The sequence below is a fragment of the Lithobates pipiens genome, unplaced genomic scaffold, assembly GCF_037356315.1.
Source record: "Lithobates pipiens isolate NorthernLeopardFrog02 unplaced genomic scaffold, aLitPip1_a1.2 Scaffold_22, whole genome shotgun sequence".
Lineage (NCBI taxonomy): Eukaryota > Metazoa > Chordata > Amphibia > Anura > Ranidae > Lithobates > Lithobates pipiens.
In genome coordinates, this window is record NW_027507784.1 from 129,530,886 (window position 1) to 129,553,534 (window position 22,649).

The following is a 22,649-nucleotide window of genomic DNA, read 5'->3' on the forward strand; positions in this document are numbered from 1 at the left end:
TTGGGTGGGAGGGAAGCGGTTAACCAACTATGGCATAATAAATTGATCTCCATATACTACTCTATTCTTATATATACAAAGACCAAAAGATTTCAATGACAAGGTGATAATCCAGATGTTCCAGAAGTTTCTTGGGAAGACATTATAGGCCTGCATATTGAATGAGGGAGAAAATTCCCACTCCAATCTGTCACGGATGTGCCTCTGGTGAGTAAAACTTGTACATATGGCATGGCAATGCTCTATAATAAGATCCTTTGGAGGATATGTAAAAGAGTTTATTGCCTGTCGTCTGACAATATTAAATATATGCAACCCAGCTAGATGTCTACTTGGATATCTTGAAGGATTTGAATATACTTGACTCCACCAAATTACTCCTACGCCTATTTTATTTATGCTAAAAATGTTTTAGTCTAGTAGAAATCCTCTGATCCTCTTCTTTAAATTGTTGGCAAAGGTTTGTCAGTCAAGGCCTAATGATGTATAAAATGACGTATGCTCATGGTTGTCTGAAAACATTTGATAAATTATGGACCCCTTGGCGAAAGTCCCAATACTCTGGAATAAAATATATTGAACCAAGTTGTTTAACCTTTAATAGACATATGTACTTTATATGAAAAATTATTTTAAAGATACACTGTACCTTTATTATGTTTAATTGTGTATGTCAAGTGAACACATCTACAATGTAGACATGAAATATATAATGTGCATACCTGAGAAGATTTTAAACCATACCTGAAATATGTAAATCTATACTTTCTGTGACAAAACTGTATACTTAAGTGACGTTTCGTAATGACTGGACATGTCTTTTTTTGTAATGTTATAATATTTACTACAGACTAATAGAGAAATAAGTATTTTGAAATGCTTACTTTTCCTTTCCATAAACACATTTTCTCACTTGCAGTGTGCCTCTCAAGTTGCTGGGGAAGATGCTCCAGAAAGCATCAGTTCCCTAGCACGGCCCCCTCTCTCCTTGCTTGTCCTGTCCCCTCCTCTTCTTGGAGTGTCTTAATTACAATATGTGCTGGTCCAGCTTCTCCACCTCTATCTTCCCTACATAGCTTTTTATGTAACAGCGCAAGAGAAGTTAAGGGGAATACTATAGAGTGTCGCTTGAATCATCCAAGATGGCAGCACCCAGAAGCACTCTCAGCACTTTTGATTTTTCAGTTCGTGTCCCATAGACTTTAAGGGTGTTCGCGTGTTCGTTCAAATTTTTTGCTTGTTTGCATTTTCTGGTGCAAACTGAACCGAGGGGTGTTTGGCTCATCCTTATAGACAAATGATAATTGGTGTCTGTATCCCCATATTAGATCAAGCTCAGTAGGTGATGTAAGCTGTACGTAAAGCCCACCTCTGCCCTTTGCAGTGCTTATTTTTCATTAAACAGTAAAAACTCCCCCTGGTCTACACCAGTCCTAAGTCAGCTGCTAGGCATCAGCTTTACAATCACTTGATATATACAGCCCACACGCACACAGAGTCCGAATATTGGAATTCCTTGTTGCTATGGAGCAACATTGATATTTTAAACTTTACTTGTCTCCTCCCCACATTATTACTGTGGGTGGAATTATTTCTAGAGTCAGTTCACCTAAAGTTTATTTCAGTTTTGTGCAGAGGCTTACAGGTAGAATCACCTAAAATCTCACGCATTCAGTTGGTGAGGTCTTTCTACCAGGTTTCTTAGTCCCTTGTACTATAGATATAAGCAGTCAGGAGGCTAACCTTACTAGAATCTTCTCTAAAGCCCCGTACACACGAGCCAAATGTCGAGAGACAATGGGCGTTTCAGGAAAAAAAAAACGGCCGACATTTGGCCCGTGTGTATGTCGGTCTGTCTGACAGAAGCCAGCAGTTTGGAAGGGAGGGGCCTCTGTCCTGTACTCAAAGATCAGAAATTTACAGTTAAGAAATAACTTCTATCATCTTAGCCCTTGTACACACGGTCGGACATTCCGACAACAAAATCCGACGGATTTTGGCCGAAACTGTTGTTGCATACACACGGTCGAACAATGTTGTCAGATAATCCGATTGTTGTAACATGATGACGTAATTTAGTTACGGCTGGACTACGTTCAGGCTAGTAGCCAATAGCTTTGGTCTAGGAATTTGATCTGAGCATGCGTGGCACTTTGTTTGTAGAGAATTCCTATCAGACAATCGGACAAAGCCCGATCAGATCATGTTGTCGGAAAATTTTATAGCCCAGCTCTAACACTTTGTCGGTCAGATATTCCGACGGAAACAGTCCGATGGAGCCCACACACGGTCGGATTATCCGGCAACATGGTCCGATCGGACATTTTCGATCGGAATGTCCGACCGTGTGTACAAGGGCTTAAAGGGGAATACAATTTTGAAATATTAAACAGCCGCTGACAAGCTGGGTGTATGCCAGCCTCTCCGACAAAGTGTTGATCGGAAGTGTTCTGGCTGTTGCCCCCCCCGGCAACAGCTCTGCGGGGGAGATCACTGAACTAACCTCACATGGTTAGTGCGATGGCTCTGACCAGAGCTGAATAAAAAACTGTTAGTATGTACCCGGCTTTAATTAAAACACCAGTTTTGGTGGACAATCCCTTTACGTTTACAGTTTCAATCTGTTTCTTTGAATCCCAATCAGTTTCTTAGGAAATTGCTCTTTGTCATTTTTAAACTTGTACAGGTTAGCTTACTAGAATACTAGAAGGTGTGAATACATAATTTTAGCAAATAACCACTGCAATATTTTAGTTGGCTTAGCCTTTACGGTTTAATCACATCTCATAAGTCAGAGCTTATGTTACCTTCTTTATGCAAGATGTTTTTTGAATTACTACATCTGGCCATAAAAAGCAGTTTAGTAGGTCACTGACTTGCTCTTTCTGCATCATTAAAAATCCTTAATGTATTATGACCTCTGTACATAACATAAATCTCCATTGCAGTGCTTTAATATTGAAGTTGTAGGTCAAAAGGATTCTGTGTATGTTTCAGTATGTTTAGCATTTTCTGAAAAAACTGGCAGATTACTCTTATAAATTCCTATGGTAATGTGTAATTCTGGATTTGTAGTTTACAACTTTATAAGTAAAGCTAATCGTGGATCTCTGTATTGATGCTTGTAAGTTAGTATATTAGTTAGACAAGCTGTTTTGTAATTTGGTATTACAATTACCTATTTGTTTCAGTTTGCAGGTAACCATGCTTTTAAAAGAATTAGTAGACATTTTACATTTCTTTATTGTACATTAGAGAACAGGCGAATTCTGAGATAAGTGGGTAATCTGGGTTAGTAACTTCTGCATATTGAACATTTGTAAAGCTGTTAGTCAGCTTCCACTGTCATTCTTCAGTTTTTATGCTAGTGTCTTGGGAGAATGGACATTTTCCCTCTCTGAGAGAGAAACCCTTTCTTCTAAACTTTTTTTTATCAAGAACTATTTTATTCTTCAGTCAAGCGTTTTCATTACTGTTAGCTAATTTCTTACAGTTTTCCACATTTGCAACCATGCCGAAGATGCTGGGCCAGTCTGTAATTTATTAGTTATTACAGCTATTTGTATTGCTCTGACAATTTGCACATCACTTTACATTCACATCAGTCCCTGCCCTGCAAGAGCCAATTGACCTACCAACGAGTCTTTGGAGTGTGGAAGTAAACCAAAGTACATGGAGGAAACTCATGTAAGCAGGGAGAACATGGAAGCGCCATGATTGTAGTGTCCTAGTTGGTATTTTTACCAATGACCTTAGTGCTGCAAGGCTGAAGTGCAAACCATGAAGCTGCTGTGTGGCCTGTAATGTGACACTGGGGCACTGGATTCTGCTTGGGATGCTCTCCAGACACCCGTTGTGCTTTGAGAGTCAGTTTCAGAGCTCTTCATAGGTCCAGAGTTGAGGTACACCTGAGTAAGGAACCTATAGGACCTTTACTGTGCAGCTCCCACTTTAAGTTGTTTTTACTGCGTATTCACCTGTGTTCAACATTCACACTATAATGATACAACTTTGGTCCTTAATGATGCCAGTGGAGAGCATGCTTAGAGCTGGAGCAGCCTACATACACATGTCTGGATTTCCTCAGCCTGTGAAAATGTTACCATTACACTCGCAACTGAAACCTGTTTTTGTATTCTGATGGGCTTAATCCACGTAAGTTATTCACTTCTCCCAAATCTTCGCCCTGCAATACCCCATTGGGGAAAACAGACACTGTGCTGGAATGTACTCTGCACTTGCGCTGTTCAGTTTACATTCTATAGAAGACTGCAAGTAGGCAGATAGGCTTCATTTATCGCAGAAGAGACATTGCATGAGCTTGTCTGCTTATCATTTTTAAAAGTTTGTACTTTAGTTCCACCTCAGCAAGACCTTTCAAGGACATTCTAGTGTTTAAAGATTCTGTGAATAAAAACCTTCCTAATTGGCCCTGTCCTGGTCATTGATGTCATGTCCATCTGCCAGGCTCTGGATGTAAAATCGACGGATATGTCCAGAGATCTCAGTTCAATCCTTACTGATCATTTGATTCTCCTACTGTTGGAACTTATTTCTGTTGCCTGCCCTACTGTAGTTATGGGCTTGCGGGTATATTAGGTCCAATATCTAGATAGGGCATTCTGTCTGTACATATACAGAGACACCCCTTAGCTTTAATTCTGGTCTGTAGGACATAAGTGAAAAAAACACCTATTGCACATGCTCTTCGGTGCCTCCCCTAACAACTTTATGAAGGACATCATGGGAAGAAAAGACATCCTTTTACGCCATCAAAAGAATACCAAGTCTCAGACTGTAAAATCTTCTGCCTTGAAAGCACATTGTCAAGCTTGCCAACATCCCTGCAAAGAAGAGCAAGAGACCCGTGCACAACTCATCTCTCAGGGAGTCACCCATGGTCTGAGAAAAAGATAGATTTTATGGTTTCTACTTAAAGTGGTTGTAAACCCTTACAAACCACTTTGACCTACAGGTAAGCCTAGATTAAGGCTTACCTGTAGGTCCAAAAAATATCTCCTAAACCTACACGGTTTAGGAGATATTTGCCAAAATACAGGCACCGCTGTCTATATCGCACTGAGCGCGCCGCTGTCAATAACGATATGCAGCGAGTAGCGGCTCCCATGCGCATGCGCGGGAGTGACGTCATTATGGCTTTGTCGAATGACAGCGGCGGAGCAGCAAGACCCACCGAGAAGATGGGTGCTCCGGACTACAGGGGACAGCGGTGACTTCGCTGGCTCCTGTGTCGGGTAAGTGACACATAATGGACTACTATGTGATGCATAGTAGTCCATTATGCTTTACCTTTGCAGGGAATCAAAGGGGAAGTAAACCCATGAGGGTTTACTTCCTCTTTAAACGTATTCAATGTTGCCAAAGCAAAGAAGGGTATCTGCCCCATTCTGGATCTAAAGGCATGCAACATCATCATTCTAATGCAAAAATTCAGCATGGAATCTATCAGGTCATTGCTTCCTTCCATCCAGGGGACTTTTTGACCTCTGTCAATATCAAGAGTGGCTACTTGCATATCCCCATCTTTCCAGTGCCTCAATGCTACCTGCGTTTTGCAGTGAGCATGTAACACTACCAGTTTGGGCAGTTTGTTGCCCTTGCCTTTGGTTTTTCCACTGCACCTCAGGTTTTCACCAAGGTGCTAGCCACCCATATTTGCACTGATTTTTTCATAGGGCATTCCTACACCTGGATTACTTTCTCCTGAGGGAATAGTTGGCACAGGTTTTGTATGTCAATGTCCATCAAATTGTTCAGATTCTGCTGAGGTTTGGATGGATCTTGAACATTCACTGGCTAGATATGGCTCCAGTGATATGGCTCTAGTGACTATATGGGATTCATTTAACTTGATCTATGCTTTTCCCCTTCTGAGGGTCCTTACTCATCTGCTTCACAGAATCAAAGTGGAGGGTATCTCGGTGTTACTCATAGCACCTGTCCAGGGACATAGTTTACCACCCTGGCTGTTGAAGCCCAAGTTCTATAATATAGGGGCCAGACTGAATTTGTTTGCTTTTAAAAGCTAGGAAGGTGCACCTCTTGCGAGGTCTATCATCGCACCTGGAAGGCACACTTCACATATTGCAAGCCATGATTCATCCCAGAAAGTACTCCATGGGACACATTCTGTTCTCCAGTCTGGTCTGGATTAGTATTTGGCTTTTACTATCAAAGACCAAATCTTGACTGTCGCAAGACTCTTTCAAAGGCTGCTTGCCGCTCATTCCCTGACGAAAGCCTTTCTACAGCATGTCACTTACATAGTTCCATCTGTAAGTCCACCTGTGACTCCATAGTTCCTCAACCTGGTTCTGTAAGCCCTTAAAAAACAAAACAAAAAAACAAAAACCTTTTGAACCTGTCCTAGAGATTCCTCTGTCATTCACAAGGTAGACATTCTTGTTGTCATCACCTCTGTGAGATGCCTTTCTGAGTTAGTGGCCTTGACCTGTAAGAAATCTATTCTGGTGGTATACAGGAACAATGTTGTCTTAAGCCCTATGGCTTCCTGTTCTCCCTCAAGGTGGTGTTTCCATTTCACCTTAAGCAGAACATTGTGCTTCCAACTCCCTGTAGGGGACAATCTGCCTGTCTTTCCACTATTGTAGGTGGCTTAGGTAACCATTCAGGCACACGGGCTTTAGGCACCAGGTTCCACCTTTTTATGTCTAGGTGCACTCCACTAGACCAGTGAGTGTGCCTTTCTGTGTCAGGTTTCTGTTTCCAGATTTGCTAGGCTGACATCTGGTTTTTCTTTTCATACATTTGATATGTTCTATCAGGTAATCCTCCTCTTCTGATGCCAACTTCAGACGTAATCGGTTTATATGGTTATAAAACCAAAACAGTGTGCAAAACTAGTATGTGACTATAATATGCATTCATCGGCCACTTTATTAGGTACACCTTGCTAGTACCAGGTTGGACCCCCTTTTGCCTTCAAAACTGCCTTAACTCTTTGTGGCATAGAATCAACAAGGCATTGAAAATGTTCTTTAGAGATTTTGGTCCATCATCATACAGTTGCTGCAGATTTGTCGACTGCACATCCATGATGCAAATCTCCTGATCCACCACATCCCAAAGGTGCTCTATTGGATTGAGATCTGGTGACTTTGGAGTACAGTGAACTCATTGTCATGTTCAATAAGCCAGTTGGAGATGATTTGAGCTTTGTGACCTGGTGCATTATCCTGCTGGAAGTAGCCATCCGAAGATGGGTACACTGTAGTCATAAAGGGATGGACATGCTCAGCAACAATACTCAGGTAGGCTGCATTATTTAAATAATGCTCAATTTGTACTAAGGGACCCAAAGTGTGGCAAGAAAATATCCCCTACACCACAACCACCAGCCTGAACTGTTAAAAGAAAAAAAAGGCAGGATGGATCAATGATTTTGTGTTGTTTATGCCAAATTCTGACTCTACCATCTAAATGTTGCAGCTGAAATTTAGACTCATCAGACCAGGCAATGTTTTTACAATCTTCTTCTGTCCAATTTTGGTGAGCCTATGCAAATTGTAGCCTTATTTTCCTGTTGGCTCACAGGAGTGGCATCTGGTGTAGTCTTCTGCTACTGTAGCCCATTTTCTTCAAGGTTTGATGTGTTGTGCATTCAGAGATTTATTCTGCATGCCTTGGTTGTAACAAGTGGTTATTTGAGTTACTGTTGCCTTTCTATCATCTCAAACCAGTCTGGCCATTCTTCTCTGACTTCAACAAGGCATTTTGTCCACACAACTGCCGCTCATTGGATATTTTCTTTTTTTTTTTTGGACCATTCTCTGTAAACCCTAGAGTTGGTTGTGTGTGAAAATCCCAGTAGATCATTCATTTTTGAAATACTCAGACCAGGCCCGTCTGGCACCAACAACCAATTTTGTACCGGAAATATGTTATCTCTGCCTTACAAAGCTCAAATGTGCTTGTGAAAATGGTTAAACTCCACTTGTGTACTGTGTGTATGTTTCCATTCTGGAATACATCCAATATCCTAGAACACATAGCTTCCCTCAAGTGTGATAGGAGAAAAAGACCAACATCGGGTAATAATGCTAAAACATAATATAGTACTTGTGCGTTAAAGTCAAACATTTGGTGCTCACAACTTTCCAAAGCACCAAAAGTGCCAGCTTTTTACCAGAAATGTATGATCTCTATATTATGAAGAGATCAAATTCACTTATGAAAAGGTTTAAACCCCACTGGATCTGCTGTATGCTTCTACATATTTCTTTTTCTCGAACACAGGCAAAATGTGGACACACAACTCACCTCAGGAATAATGGGAAGTAAAGCAAACCAACATAAAGTAAGAAAAGGTACTCATAAATATCAGATTAAAAATTTTAAACACCATACCGTTGTACACTGGCGGGCAAGCGTAAAGTCACTGGCCTCAAACCCCACTCCTATGTGCGTTTTATCTGCAGTAGGACATCCTCAGGGATCATCTAAGCAACTCAGGACCAACTAACCCATGTTCAACTGCTGTTTACCTGAAACCTTTCTCCACTTTGGCCTTCAAAGGTCTCAGTTGGATATTTGCTACTATACCAAGTAGCAATTGTAGTCCACAGGTATATTCAGTCACAGACTGGTTTTCATGTGGTCCTGTGACTGGATATACATAGTGCTGCAATTTCTCTGTACATCAAGTGCATTCTACTTTCTGTTTTATGAGGTTTGCACTGTTGTTTTGGTGAGCTTGTTAGCATTTTGTTAGTGTTGATAACCCCTCAGTTGGACTGTTTTGGATGTTACTCCTGTTTCCAAATGAAAGGGGTTATAAACCCTCATGTTTTTTTCACCTTAATGCATTCTATGCATTAAGGTGCAAAACCGTCTGTACTGCTGCAGCCCACCCGATTTACTTACCTAACCTACTTTCTCCGGCCTGGGAATGAGCACACCAGATCTAGCTGGTGTCTCGTGTCCTGATTGGATAGATGGCAGCGCAGTCATTGCCTCACGCTGCTGTCGATCATATCCAATGACGCGGGTTGTCCACCAAGGAGAGCGCTTCTCCAACGTGGACACCCGATGCAGGGAGAAGAGCTACCAGCACCGCCAGAGAAGAGGTAGATCGGTGCCACTCGTGCACAACGAACTGCACAGTCGAGGTAAGTATGACATGTTTGTTATTTAAAAAAGAGGTTTACAAACCCTTTAATCCTCTGTCCCTCAATGAGCTAGAATGAAAACAGGATAATGTAATTGCCATAAAATCCTTTTCTTGGAGTTCATTAGGAGCACAGGTTCCAATTCTCTGTGTTGATGAACCACTCCTACTGGTGCTTTTCCACAAAACTGGAACATGATGGAAGTGGGAGAGGTCATACTGAACAGAGAGGAGTCACTATGTCACCTTGAGTGATGTGACATTGCACTAATGAGAGTGTATATGTTTGCAACGGAGAACTGGTGACATTTTATTGTTTATCAACTTGGAATTTGCAATGCATACTTATAGCAGTTACCTTGATCAAGCTGTCATAGCATGAATAAACTGAGTACTGGGAGCCAATGCAAGCTGCAGTAGAATGATTTATAGGTTTTTCTTTATTATGTCATCAATAATTAATGTCACTTTTCATAATTGAGATCACTGACAACCTTCAGCACCTGCATATTTCTCATTTGTATTCTAAATGAATCCAAGCCAAATTGTAACATTTGTAGCAACAATAATTGTGTTTCTTTAATTGGCTTACTTTTTTTTGTACAGGGTTGGGGGGAAAAGTTTACAGTTGTCAATTTTTTTAATTTTTTTTTTTTTTATCAAATCCGATTGCTAAAATCTTATACGTTTTAACTTCTTAAACTTTAGTATGTAACTTCCAAAGTTGTTTTCTCTTTTTAAATATGCAGCTTTCAATAAAGCAGTATTAAACCCAAAAGCAAACCTGTATTATATTGCAACTTACTAATTCTCAGATGTGATGGCTGTATTCGTTTTTTTTTTTTTAAGCCTTCTTTCTTCTGTTTTTATCTTGTGTTCTGGCCAGTAAATCTGTTTTCCTCAAGCTCCCCAGCAGAATGCATCAGCTTACATGGATACGACAAACCACTCAACATTGGCAGGGGTGAATAAAATGATCATGCAAAACCTTTATATCAAAATTTGTTAGTGCATACATTTACCACTGCCCCCCCCCCCCCCGGACTGTGTCTCTGTGTTCATTCATCCAGAGTTACTTGCCAGGTCACCGGGGGAAGAAAGCCAAAGAAAACTAATGCAATTACCACATCTAATTATTGGTAAGCTGTAATATAATACATTTTTTTTGTTTTGGGTTTAATACTGCTTTAAAATAATACCTGGGGATAAAGGTCTTTTTTCAGAAACTTCCTGTTATTGGGTGGCAATGGTCTCTTCATTTCTTTCCCACATAATCTTGTAACCTTATATACACCTGGTAGAGATGGCATCCAACCTTGCCAGTACATATTGTACATATTGTGCAGACATGCTCCACCATTGTTACTATCAGCAAGCTAGTGCTTGCAAGTGACTGAGCGAGTGCACGTAAAAGTGACCAAAAAATCAACAGCACTGAGATGCAGAAAAAAAGCATTTAAAATGCATTTGATGGGGATGGGGGGGGGGGGGGGGCCTGGGGCAGTTGTTTGACACGCATTGCTTTTATCTGGTCTTCGGGATACCTTTAAAGATTCATTCCAGGCATGGTAACTTTGTATATACTATACATGAACGATGCTCCTGGAAGCTGAAAATCACTAGACACCGCTACTTCAATGATCTCCACTTGCTTCCAGCCTGAAGCAGCTGTGCCCCAGAGTTTGGGTGTTTAGCAAAATGTTACATGTTATACCTTAAATACAGGTGTAATATGTTACTAAGGGTGGAGATGGCCTTTAACCTTTTTACTGCAGCTCTAAACTATACCAGCAGCTGCAGTGTCGGCATGTAAACATACTCACAGCCACTGTTGATTTTCATGTAGAAATGATTTTGGTGGCTTTCACTTCTACGTATACAAGAAGGTGGTCTCCCCAGTGTAGAATGAATCTAGAAGTGCTCAGCTTTAAACCCCCCAAAAGAGCAATGTTAAGGCTTGACACATTTGGTATCTGCTTACGTAATGCAATCTCATTGTTTAATTTTGACAAAACAAAAGGGCATTAGCTTGTGTTTGTGCACTAAAATGTGTCATATTTGTTAGAGTGTAACTGTGTGACCTCAACTAAAAAATAAAATGAAACTACCGGTAGTTTATTCTACAAGGTTTTTGCCTTTAGATAATATATAACGTTCTTGGTTTATAATTGTATTTTCATGTTAAAAATTTTCATTTTTGTATTATCCTTTGTGATACTTTGTTCTGAATTTACATAGTTTCCTCAATAATTTTTTTTTAAACCAAATAAATGTTCATTTTAGCATATGTGCACAAATAAATAGTTTTGGCAGCAAAAGGGTTAAGGAAAAAAAAAAAAAAAAAAAAGAAGTAAAATCTCCAAATAGCATCATCATGCCCATCAATTGTTCACAGTGCTTGGAAAGCTAAAGTCCATCTCTTAAATAAAGAAACACGCACAGTCTCTTCTGCAACAAACTGCCCCTACCTGCCTGCTCACTATCTTCTCTATTGCTGTAAACTAAACAACATCGGGCCAGTCCCTGGGTGCCGGAATGATGGCCACCTGCGCATTCGCAGGAGTGACGTCATCTGGTACTAGCCAATGAAGGTGGCTGAAAACCGGCACACAGAAGAAGTGTGCCGGCAAAGGATAAGACCATTGCGGGCAAGGTGGGTATCTCACTCCCTTTTGTTCAACTTTAAACTGTAACTTTTAATGGGGTTCCTATTATTCTGCTAGGAAAATTGAAATAAGTGTCAATGAGCTATAGCTAGAGATTTCACCAGATTCCAATTTTTAAACCGTACCCTGATTTTTATTCACCATGAAATTTTTCTTAAAGCGAAACTAAACTAGGGCTGCAACTAACGATTATTTTCATAATCGATTAGTTGGCCGATTATTGTTTCGAATTAATCGATTAATCGGATAATAACCTTTTTTTAAAAAAAAAAAAAGTGGGTCAAATTGACGTTCATTTTCAACCACAGTTACAGGAAAATTTGGAAATCGAAAACTTCTTAGTCAAAAGGAATTTTCAGACAGTGTATGTGGTTTTCTTTCATTCAGCGAATGTATAAAGATTTTTTGTCTGAATATTCTCATCTGAAAATTGATCTATGTGACCAGCATAAGGCTCGGTACACACATATGCAGTTTGCTTTTGATCTGTTTCTGTAGTGCTTTTTGCTGTGCATTTTTGATTTTTGCGCACCTGATTTTACTGCAATCTGCATTTTTTTGGGCAGATTAATAAACACAAATTGCTGCAAAAACGCATTACATGCTTTTCTGCAGCTTCTCCATTGAAATATATTGAACTAATAAAGCACTATTTTGCGTTTTAAAAGTCCCTGACCCTTTCAGATGTGAACGTGTCCCATAGGAAACCGTGTAAATAAACTGTAGTGCATTTCTGCAAAAAGCACTATAAAACACATAGATATGAACCAAATCTAAGATGTTTAGTAACATAATGGGGTTAAAAAAACTAAAATTAGCCCTTTATAGTAGAAAAAAAAGTAGATAATCACTACTGTAAGGGGTTCATTTTTTTTACTGTAGAACAGTGAAAGTAATATTTACAGTAGTGATTTTCTTTTTGTACTATAAAGGGCTAATTATTTTTTTTTTAACCCCATTATGTGACTGGTCGATTAATCGATTATGAAAATAGTAATCGATTAATTTCATAATCGATTAGTTGTCGATTAATAGATTAGTTGCTTCAGCCCTAAACTAAACCCATTAATTGAACTGTTTCCCAAAACCGTTGCATTCAAGCGTGTCATACTGTCACAGCAGCTCTGCGCTTTCACCCAAATTGTCAAGGCATTCATTGGTGCTGTCACTAATCCCATGTGCAGCTCCATGGCAACTGCAAATCAACAGAGGCCAAGATGACAACTTCCTTGTCTGTAAGGGACAAGAGGGTCTGTTTTAAAGTTTAGAAAAAAAACTGTTAAAATCAACTGTATTTTTTTTTTTAATTTTTTTATAGATACTAATGGAAATTTAGGTGATGCAGTGAATTTACTTGTTAGTGGACATGTTGATATAGACCATGTAGCAGATGTCATGTGACCATGTTGTAAAATTCTGTTTTATTTAAATTATAAAATCTACAATGTACACCCACAACCCTTGTAGTAAGTAAAATATACAATGCCTGTAAAGTAGCAAAATAAGTCAAAACTATTCTTTTTGCAAAGTGTGTGTGTAAAATATCTTCAACGGTTTACACTAAGGCCCCTTTCACACATGCGGATGATATGTCCGTATTTCATCCATCCGTTTGCGGATGAAATACGGGCATACATTCATCCCTATGGGATAGCGGGTGTCTGCGGATGAACATCCGCAGACACCCGATTTCCTCCGCCTCCGCAACAGTCCGATTCTGCAGACGGAGGAAAATCCTATTTTTCTATCCGTCTGCAGAGCGGATCGGATGAACACGGACATGCGGTCCGTGCTCATCCGATTCCCATAGAGGAGAGCGGAGAGCTGACAGGGCGGTCCCCGCACAGTGTGCAGAGACCGCCCTGTCCGCAGCCGGCTCAGTGGGGACAATGGAGCGATCCCCGCTGAGCGAGCGGATCATCCCGTGTGAAAGAGGCCTAATCCTGAAGAGGTGGCCTATACATCAATATCACCAATAAAACTAATTATATGTGTTACCTTCCTCCTCATGGGAATGTATATCTTGTACGTGCTTCTGATAAAATATCCCTATCTGTCGTTTTGTTTTTTTCCACATCCATGTTGTGAGATTTGTCTGGGGGGCAGACGCAGGGTGAAATCCCCTGATGCCAAATATTCTCAAAATCAGGTGGCATTAATGAGAACAGCACTTAATATATATTAACATTATTTAACACTTATTTTTTTTCTTTTTATGAAAAAGGTACATTTCTTGACATTGATTTCTGCCATTATGAATGTGAACACATACTTACACTTTTTCAACAACTATTTATCTTTAAAATCCCTAAATCTTAAGTCTAATTTCTTTGTTTTTTTTTTTTTTGTTTTTTTTTTATCAGCTAAAATTATACTTTTAAGTTGGCCATACACAATTCTATTTTTTTTTCCATTTTAGCAGCGGGATGAACAAAAGAAAATGAGCCAATTCCCCCATCAACACATTTGAGATGGATGGGGGTATCTTTCCTGCTATACTATTGTATTCTGGCACCAGGGAGCTTTCCCTGTCATCAGAATACAATGTTAAGTATTGATGGCACTGATCATTTTAAAAATCCAACAGGCTGATTAGAGTGCAAAAAAGTGACTTGTGTACAACCAGCCTGTCCATGCATGGATCAAAATTTGTGCAGTTCTTGCTAAACTGGCCTATTTGTGATCAATGTATGGCCTGCTTTAGATGAACTTTACATTTTACAAGTACCAATAGTTATCAAAAGGAGGTTTAATGAGCTCTCAATAATCAGGAGGCAGCTGGCTTGAGCTCCGTGTAACAATTCAATTAGAAAGGATTTCTTTCCACTGATGGGGCCCCTTATTTTACTCCTGTCCTATTAATCACATTGTGAAGAAGGAAAATCTTATGAGAATGGCTGTTTGAGTGTTTCAAAAACCCCAAACAGAACTGTGTAGCTAAAAGGCCCAGTTAGCTCAGTGGGTCTTTTTTTTTCCCCAACTGCTGTTACTTGACACCAAATGTAAGCCTCCATCTCATTCTTGTCCAGATTTTCTAAATAGCTGTTTCAGTCTTGTGTTTAGTATGTCAGGCACTTTAGTGTCTTCTGACATTATTTCTTGAGATTCAAAGTTTGGGTCCAAGGATTGAAATTATTTCCTTGTGGTAAACTATTCTTGCTTAATTGACAGCATTACAGTGCTTGTAACAAATCAGAGCTGACTTTTAGGTGACATTTAGAGATGGCGTGAAATGTTGTGGACAACATATTGTTATATCTCCCAAATAAAGAAGCTTTCCATGAACACTATTTGCATCTAAAGGTACCAGATAACATGGCATCAATGCATTTTCAGCAGCCACCCCCTTATCTGAAAAATGCTTAGTAAAATAATTATAAAGCAGTGAATGTGACATTCACAAAACTTTCACTGCAGGTGTATCTTCATTCACGTGTTTTGAATACAATGATTCACCTGCAGAGAATGAATGGTGAATGTAACATTCACTGGCATAAAAAATGTTCCCCTTACAGACTCATTAGTTAAGATACTAACAGAATATTTTGTTAAAAGTAGAGGTTCAAAAACCGTGTGCTTTAAAAAAATTCACTGAAAACTACATCAATCAGCCCTTGACTTTTACAGTAATGTTTAGAACATACAATCTTTACAAAAACCTGCTAAAACTTTATACGTATGTAAGATGATAAAAAGAATGCTAGCATCATCTGATTGCTTAATATACTGTAGTATGAAATGTCTGCTGATTGTTCTTTCTTTCGTATATCGTTCTCTGTAGCAGTTTTTAGCGACAGTATGTTAACTAGGCTCTGCAATAATCTCTAGTTCAGGATTGAAAGCATCATTTAAGTGCATACATCAGCTCATGCTTACTGCCCTTTCAATGGTAATGAAAAGAAGCAGTAAATAACCTATCAGTAGGACTTCCGAGAGGGACTCTTTCACTTCTTTGTTCCTTTTGTTCAACAAGAACATCAAATTTCTCAAAGAGAAGTCTTGGTGCGAAAATGGAGAATGGCTTCTATAGTGCCAAATTACTGCCTATTGAGTGCTTCTGGACAGTTCCCACTTGTGAGCAGGAATAAAAATGGTACAGGGTTAATGGCCCTTACTTTCTCCTTCTCGCATATCTCTAAATGTAATTGATTATGGTAGCATAATCTATTATATATAGTATCTTAATTTTAATGTTTAAGACATGAAAATAACGTAAAAGGCTATCTAAATAGTATTTGACTGTAACCTAAGCCCTGCTAAATACAGTGTAATTTGTCTCAAATTTAGTAAACGAACGATGCAAATTCCATGCTGGGGCAAAGTTTAAATATGAGAAACATAGCATATAATATGGGAAAGATGGTTAGAGCTGTAGATTTCCCACGCTTGTCATTTAATGTGCACCACATGCTTACCGAAAACATACACACAAAATATGAATTACTTTTGAATTTTGTGGAGTTTACAAGTTGTACTGTAATCTTTCAATTTGTGCCAGGTGATAGTGCAAATGGATTCAGGTTCTATAGCTGCTCATCACAGTACTGCTGCCATGGGTTACTCATAAAAAGACTGATCTTTACTCACATGATGAGGTGGGGTTAGGGTCCTCCTGCACCACCTTAAAGCTAAAGCTTTATTGAAGCTTCAATTTCTAAAGCGTTACATTTTTTATTAAAATAATAAACGTTGCTTACCTGCTCTGTGCAATGCAAGCCCCGATCCTCCTGTTTTGGCGTCCCCTGCTTGTGCTCCTGGCTCCTCCTCTTCGGCAAGTGCTCCCATAGAAAGCTGCTTTCTATGGAGCCACTGGTGTAGGCTCACTCCCGAGCCATCTTGTCTGCAACTATTGACACACACAATTTGGCTGGGCCCTTCCCCCTTTTCCATCATTATTGGATTTGATTGACAACAGTGAGAACCAATGGCTCCCACTGCTATCAATCTGCCCAGTGAGGAGGGAGAGAGCCACTGCTCTCATGCACAGCACTGGACAGAGGTCAGGCTCTGATAAGTAAAAGGGGGCTGAGGGGGATCCTACAGCACAGGTTTTTTTTTGTTTTTTGTTTTTTTACCTTAATGCATAGAATGCAAAACTTAAGGCTGTAGAACAGCTCAAACTCCAGACAAACCAATAAATACAGAGAGGAATACATATATGGAAGCTGTTTTATCTGACAGTGGGTTTGCATTGCTGTACGTTCATTCCGGAGATTTACACAGCTCTGCCACACACACTTTTTGGTTGAACTAGATGGACTTGTGTCTTTTTTCAGCCAGACTAACGCTGTAACCTGTCAGATGGAAGGACAGGAAAAGAAGACTAATGAGCTTATCCTTGTAGCTCAGCTATCTGCTCTGATCAACATGCTTCCTTCACTTCCTTGCACCACCTTAAAACTGAACTCCGGGCAAATCTTTTAATGCACAGAGGAATATATTTATCAGAGCTGCTTTATCTGCCAAAGGGTTTCCATTTCTGTCCATTCAGTTCTGAAATTCACCCAGATCTGCCACACACAGACTTGTCAGGCAGGGGAGGACAGGAAAAGGAGAAGACCAATGAGCGTATCTTTGTCATTCAGCTCTCCACATGCTTCCTGCATTGCAGCACAAACAATTCTCTCCTTGTATTGCGTCTACCTCTCCAAGTATCAGCTATGCTGTACAGAGTCAGCAAGAGACTGATACCATGTCAAATTCAAGTGCTTAATTTGCTTGCAATTAAAAATGTACATTTAAAGTGGTTGTAAAGCTTAAAGGTGTTATACCTTCATGCATTCTATGCATTAAATAAAAAAACAGGTGTGTCACAGAATTGACCCCCCACCCTACCCAAACTAACTTTAGCCTGGTTTCGATCCAGGATAGACATGAAATTTCAGGAGCATTATCACTTTGAGCATATTATAGTGGTCAAACCCAGAGAACCAACCAGGATCCCATTTTTATAGTAAAGTTCTCTTTGCCTTCCTTTGTTTTGTTTTTTGAAGGAAGGCAAAAATGTCAAGGCATAGGTGTCTTTCAGGTGGGGGATTTCTACATACAGTTCAAATTATTTTAAAGGATTGGGGAGGAAGATGTACAGGTTGATGAATCGGAAAAGGAGGCTGTCTGCCTAGGCTTTGTAACAGTGTTCTGCTTCTTTTTACACAGTAAAGATTTCAGGGGAAAAACAAAATTCTAATTTTCTGTTGCTTCTCTAGGAAAGCAGGTCACAGGCAGCAAAAATAACTTAAGGGATTTAACACTTCTGGCACCAAAAAACTTTTGCTATTAGTAAACTCTTTCCTAATGAACATTTGTGATCATAAGATTATGATATCTAAGCAGATCTAATTGTCTGCTGAGATTTTTCAACATTGGAAAATCTTTGAGGTTAGCAAGATCTGCATAGGCTTGGAATGTACGGAGTGCACTGACTTATAGCATGCTACATTCTGCCATTGCACACATAAACCATTTATGCCATACCTTTTAGCAAAGTGTTCTATTTTTTTGGGCGGTGGGGGGTGTGTAACTGTCAAAGTGTCATAAGTACAACTTATATAGAATCAGTCAGAATCCAGTCTCAAACTGTACAGACCAGGAAGTAATGAATATTAAAAATGAATAACTTCAGAATATAGAAAAGGTCAGATTACACATTAATCTTTTATCAAACTTGTATTGTACTGAGGATGTTTGCTACTGAATTTCTGCATAACTCGGATATCACTTTTTCTGTAAGATTGAGTGATTTTTTTTTTTTTTTGTTCAAAGGATTTTTTTTTTTTTACATTTTCAAGAAGAGACGCAGTCATAACTACTGTTATACCCACTCAGGGGCTTAGGCATCAGAAAACGTTAAATTGAGAGTTAGTGTGGTGTATGTAGCAAAACAGTGCAAACTTTAATATGCTAGAAAAAAGGCAACAAGTTGCGAATAAAGACAGTTACTCTGAAACGACTTGGTTCAAGAAGAAGAGGGGAAAGTTGGGGCCCAGATAAACCGGTAGAGAATGAGTAGGAAGAAAATAAAAAAATAAGGTGGGTAGAGAGGCAAACTCCAACTAGCTCAAGTTCAATCTGAATAGATAGCTAAAGGAATGTTAGGTTTGCTACGTCTAGGGAAGGTAGGAGGGTGTATTTGGACTGTGAGTCATTAAAGATGCTGGACATAAAGCAGCTGTAGGGTCATTCGTTCCTTAACCACTTCCCGACCAGCGCACAACGATGTACGTCGACAGAATGGCACGGGCAGGCATATTGGCGTACATGTACGTCCAATATTCGTTGCCGCCGTGCCATCGGGAGCGCGCCGCCGGCGGCGCGCTCCCGCGCTGGTCGGGACCCCCGTGAGTCCGGTCGCGGGACCCGCGGACTCGATCGCCGCGGGCATCCCCGCGATCGTCTCACGGAGCGGCCGAATGGAGGAAATGCTGTATAAACAACATTTTTCCATTCTGCCTAGCAACTAGTGACGCTGATCTCTGCTCCATGTGATTGGAGCAGAGATCAGTGTACACTAAATGAAAGCCCAACCCCCCCACAGTTAGTAACACACCCCTAGGAACACTTAACCCCTACACTGCCACCCACTGGTTAACCCTTTCACTGCCAGTGTCATTTACACAGGAATCACTGCATTTATATAGAAGTGATTACTGTATAAATGACAATGGTCCCAAAAATGTGTCAAAAATGTCCGATGGGTCCCCCACAATGTCGCAGTCACAATAAAAATCGCAGATCGCCGCCATTACTAGTAAAAAAAAAAATAATAAAAAATTATTAATAAAAATGCTATAAAACTATCCCTATTTTGTAAACGCTATAACTTTTGCGCAAACCAATCAATAATCGCTTATTGCGATTTTTTTTACCAAAAATATGTAGAAGAATACGTATCGGCCTAAACTGAGGGGAAAAAAATGTTTTTTTATATATTTTTGGGGGATATTTATTATTACAAAAAGTAAAAAATAATGCGTTTTTTTCAAAATTATCGCTCTATTTTTGTTTATAGCGCAAAAAATAAAAACCGCAGGGGTGATCAAATACCACCAAAAGAAAGCTCTATTTGTAGGAAAAAAAGGACGTTAATTTTGTTTGGGAGCCACGTCGCACGACCGCGCAATTGTCAGTTAAAGCGACGCAGTGCCGAATCGCAAAAAGTGGTCTGGTCTTTGACCAGCAAATTGGTCCGGTCTGAAAGTGGTTAAAGTGGTTGTAAACCCTTACAACACACTTTTTTTGCTACAGGTAAGCCTATAATAAGGCTTACCTGTAGCTACCCTGGATATCTCTTAAACCTGAACGTTTTAGGAGATATCCCCTGTATTGTCATGTGCTGACGTCGTCGGCACATGCGCACTGAAGCAATGGCACATACATGCTGTTGCTTCAGTAAGTGTGCCATTAGCGCTGCCTCCCGCATGGAGCCTGCTATACCCGGAAGTAACTCCGGGAGCGATGTCGGCCGCCGGATCGGTGGACAAGGTGTACGATCTCAGGTAAGTAATTCATAATGAGCTAGTATGCTATGCATACTAGCTCATTATGCCTTTGTCTTGCAGGGTATTTTTTGTTTTTGTCCTAGGGTTTACAACCACTTTAACTTTCTGTATGGAGGCAGAGGGCTTCTTCCAGGCCTTTGATATTATTTGGCACCCACAAAAATTAACTTAACCAGTCATTGCTCGGGAGCATGAAGGCCTGGGATTGGATAGTGGTGTAAGGCACATTTAGCTTACTTGGGGATAATAAGGTGAAATAAATTGTGGAGGAGCCCGAAAGGAGAGTCATTTCAAGCACGACCGCCATATGTGTAATATGTCACCTCGTTGGCCACAACCCAAGAAACATCTGTCAGAGTAGTTGGGATTTGCTATGGTTATCTAGGCTGTAACCCAGTACTATCCAAGGAGAACTTTGTAGGCTGATTCAAATGTATTTGTGTTGGTAGAACATTTATCTACATTTGACCAAACCTTGTTTCAATGCTCTAAATCCTTGGGGGCCATCGGGTCACATGTCCAGCTCTTTACGTATGAAATAGACTCTAGGGTCGGAGAGAACCACAACATAGTGCACATACGTTTTTGTAAAAGTTTGGACACAACTGTTTTTTTGATTTTGTAAATGAAAAGAAGCTACCATCTGCTGTACAACACAAATGTATTCATGATTGTTTTTGCAAATTTTGAGGAGCATTAGATAAGTGGTTATCAATTCCACTTCTTAACAAGTCCAGTTCGCCCTAGATATAACCTATAACCCTTGGTCAGGCTTTATACAAGCCTAACAAAGGAATTTAGGTGATCCTGAAAGCTCATGTTTAATAACTAAAGGATATCGCTTTAACTCCAAACTTTTTGCATTAATGTCCTGATTTAGATGTCCCCTCCATTCCTGTTCTAGTGGCAACTTAACCCTAGCTTTCATTTCTGTTGGCATTGGTAATCAGGACAGTTAGAGACAGCAATAGTAACCTGACAGTTGTTGCAAACTCTTTAGCCAAAGAAAACATTTTGGATAAGCCAGAATAGTGTGAAATGAGCTGTTGGTTTATGCATTTGAAGCTGCATGCATGGATCCTGTATAACTGAATTAGGCTGCTGAGGTTATATAGACAGTCGCAGGTTCTAAATTGAGGCGTGCAGGGGCTGTTACACAGCCTCAAATGCACACAGTCTGCTATTAATGGGAAAGGGCAGTTGAATCGCTGTTTGCTACTGGGTTTCAGAAGCTAAGAAGTAAAAAACTCTGACGCTTCCAGATAGTTGTGAAATTTGTCTGCTCTTCCCTGCATTCTAAGAAGCAAATATATATATAATAATGTAGTGTTGCGCTCTAATCACAACTATGGCACTCCTCCCAACTAGTCCAGAAAAATCAGTATATGAATATGGCGGCAGTTAGCAGTGCACAGATCTTGCAGCTTCAGGTGGTCTGTGGGCAAAGGGCAAACTATAAGAGCAAAACAAAGAAATAAGTGCAGACCCTAGTGCAGTTAATTTTTTTTACGTTAAATCTATTTTTATTAATTTTCAAATGAAACCACATACAAGTAATAAAGTATACATTGAGATTCAACCAGTAGGCACAATTACAAAAAAAAAGTTATGACCTATCTCAAATCAGCAAAAATACAAAGTACAGTTTGAACGTGTAAATGTTCTTTTATGCAGCATGGATAGCTTTGTGGACATGTTAATATATCAATAATCATGACCAATTATCAGGAAAGCAAACAGAGCATGACAGAAAAATCAGACTACATATGCAGTACTCCAATATTCTAACCCAACTAAAACTGTAGGTAGGAGGAGTATCCGTGAGTGAACTTGTAATTATCCAGAAATAGAATTATCACTAGATCTCTATGCTTCTGTATAGCATTCTTCTGCAGTGCTTCTCTATGGAGCCCCCAACCCTGACACTGTAAGGAGCTATGCACATATAAGTATATGAGAACCTCATAGTGTGCAATGAAATAACAGTAAGCAATTGCAATATCAGTACAGGAGAGGGGCCAGGACAACTGTGTAAGACTGATGGTAAGGTTGTAGTTGTGTTTTAAGAAAGCCAAAACAGTGCTACCCAGGGCGTTTTTTTTCTCAAAAAATAGGTGCTGGAACTTAACCATGACCCCATAAAACCCCCCCCCTACATACACCCTCCAAATCACATCAAATGGTGAGTGTGGTCATTCAAATTTCACAAACAGTAGGAAGGTCTTAAAGGGGCATTAAATATCAGGATTGCATTACACTTGTAAACACAGAAACCAGACTTCTGTGTTTACAAGCGATTGTGGTGTGCAGGCACCAAAGGGTCTGAGCCAGAGGTGG

At 39.9% G+C, this 22,649-nt stretch overlaps 1 protein-coding gene across 5 annotated transcripts in view; it reads left to right on the forward strand.

Annotated features, from left to right (window-relative positions):
* The window catches only part of UBE2F (ubiquitin conjugating enzyme E2 F (putative)), a 396,663-nt gene that overhangs the window by 354,123 nt on the left and 19,891 nt on the right, over positions 1-22,649 (forward strand). The window contains exon 10 of one of the 5 annotated variants that reach the window (XM_077448308.1): positions 8,278-8,348. The exons of the other annotated variants lie outside the window; for them this stretch is intronic. Coding sequence (XP_077304434.1) covers positions 8,278-8,322 — 45 coding nt within the window. The 3' untranslated portion in view covers positions 8,323-8,348. The remainder of the gene's footprint in view (positions 1-8,277; positions 8,349-22,649) is intronic. 5 annotated transcript variants of the gene reach the window in all.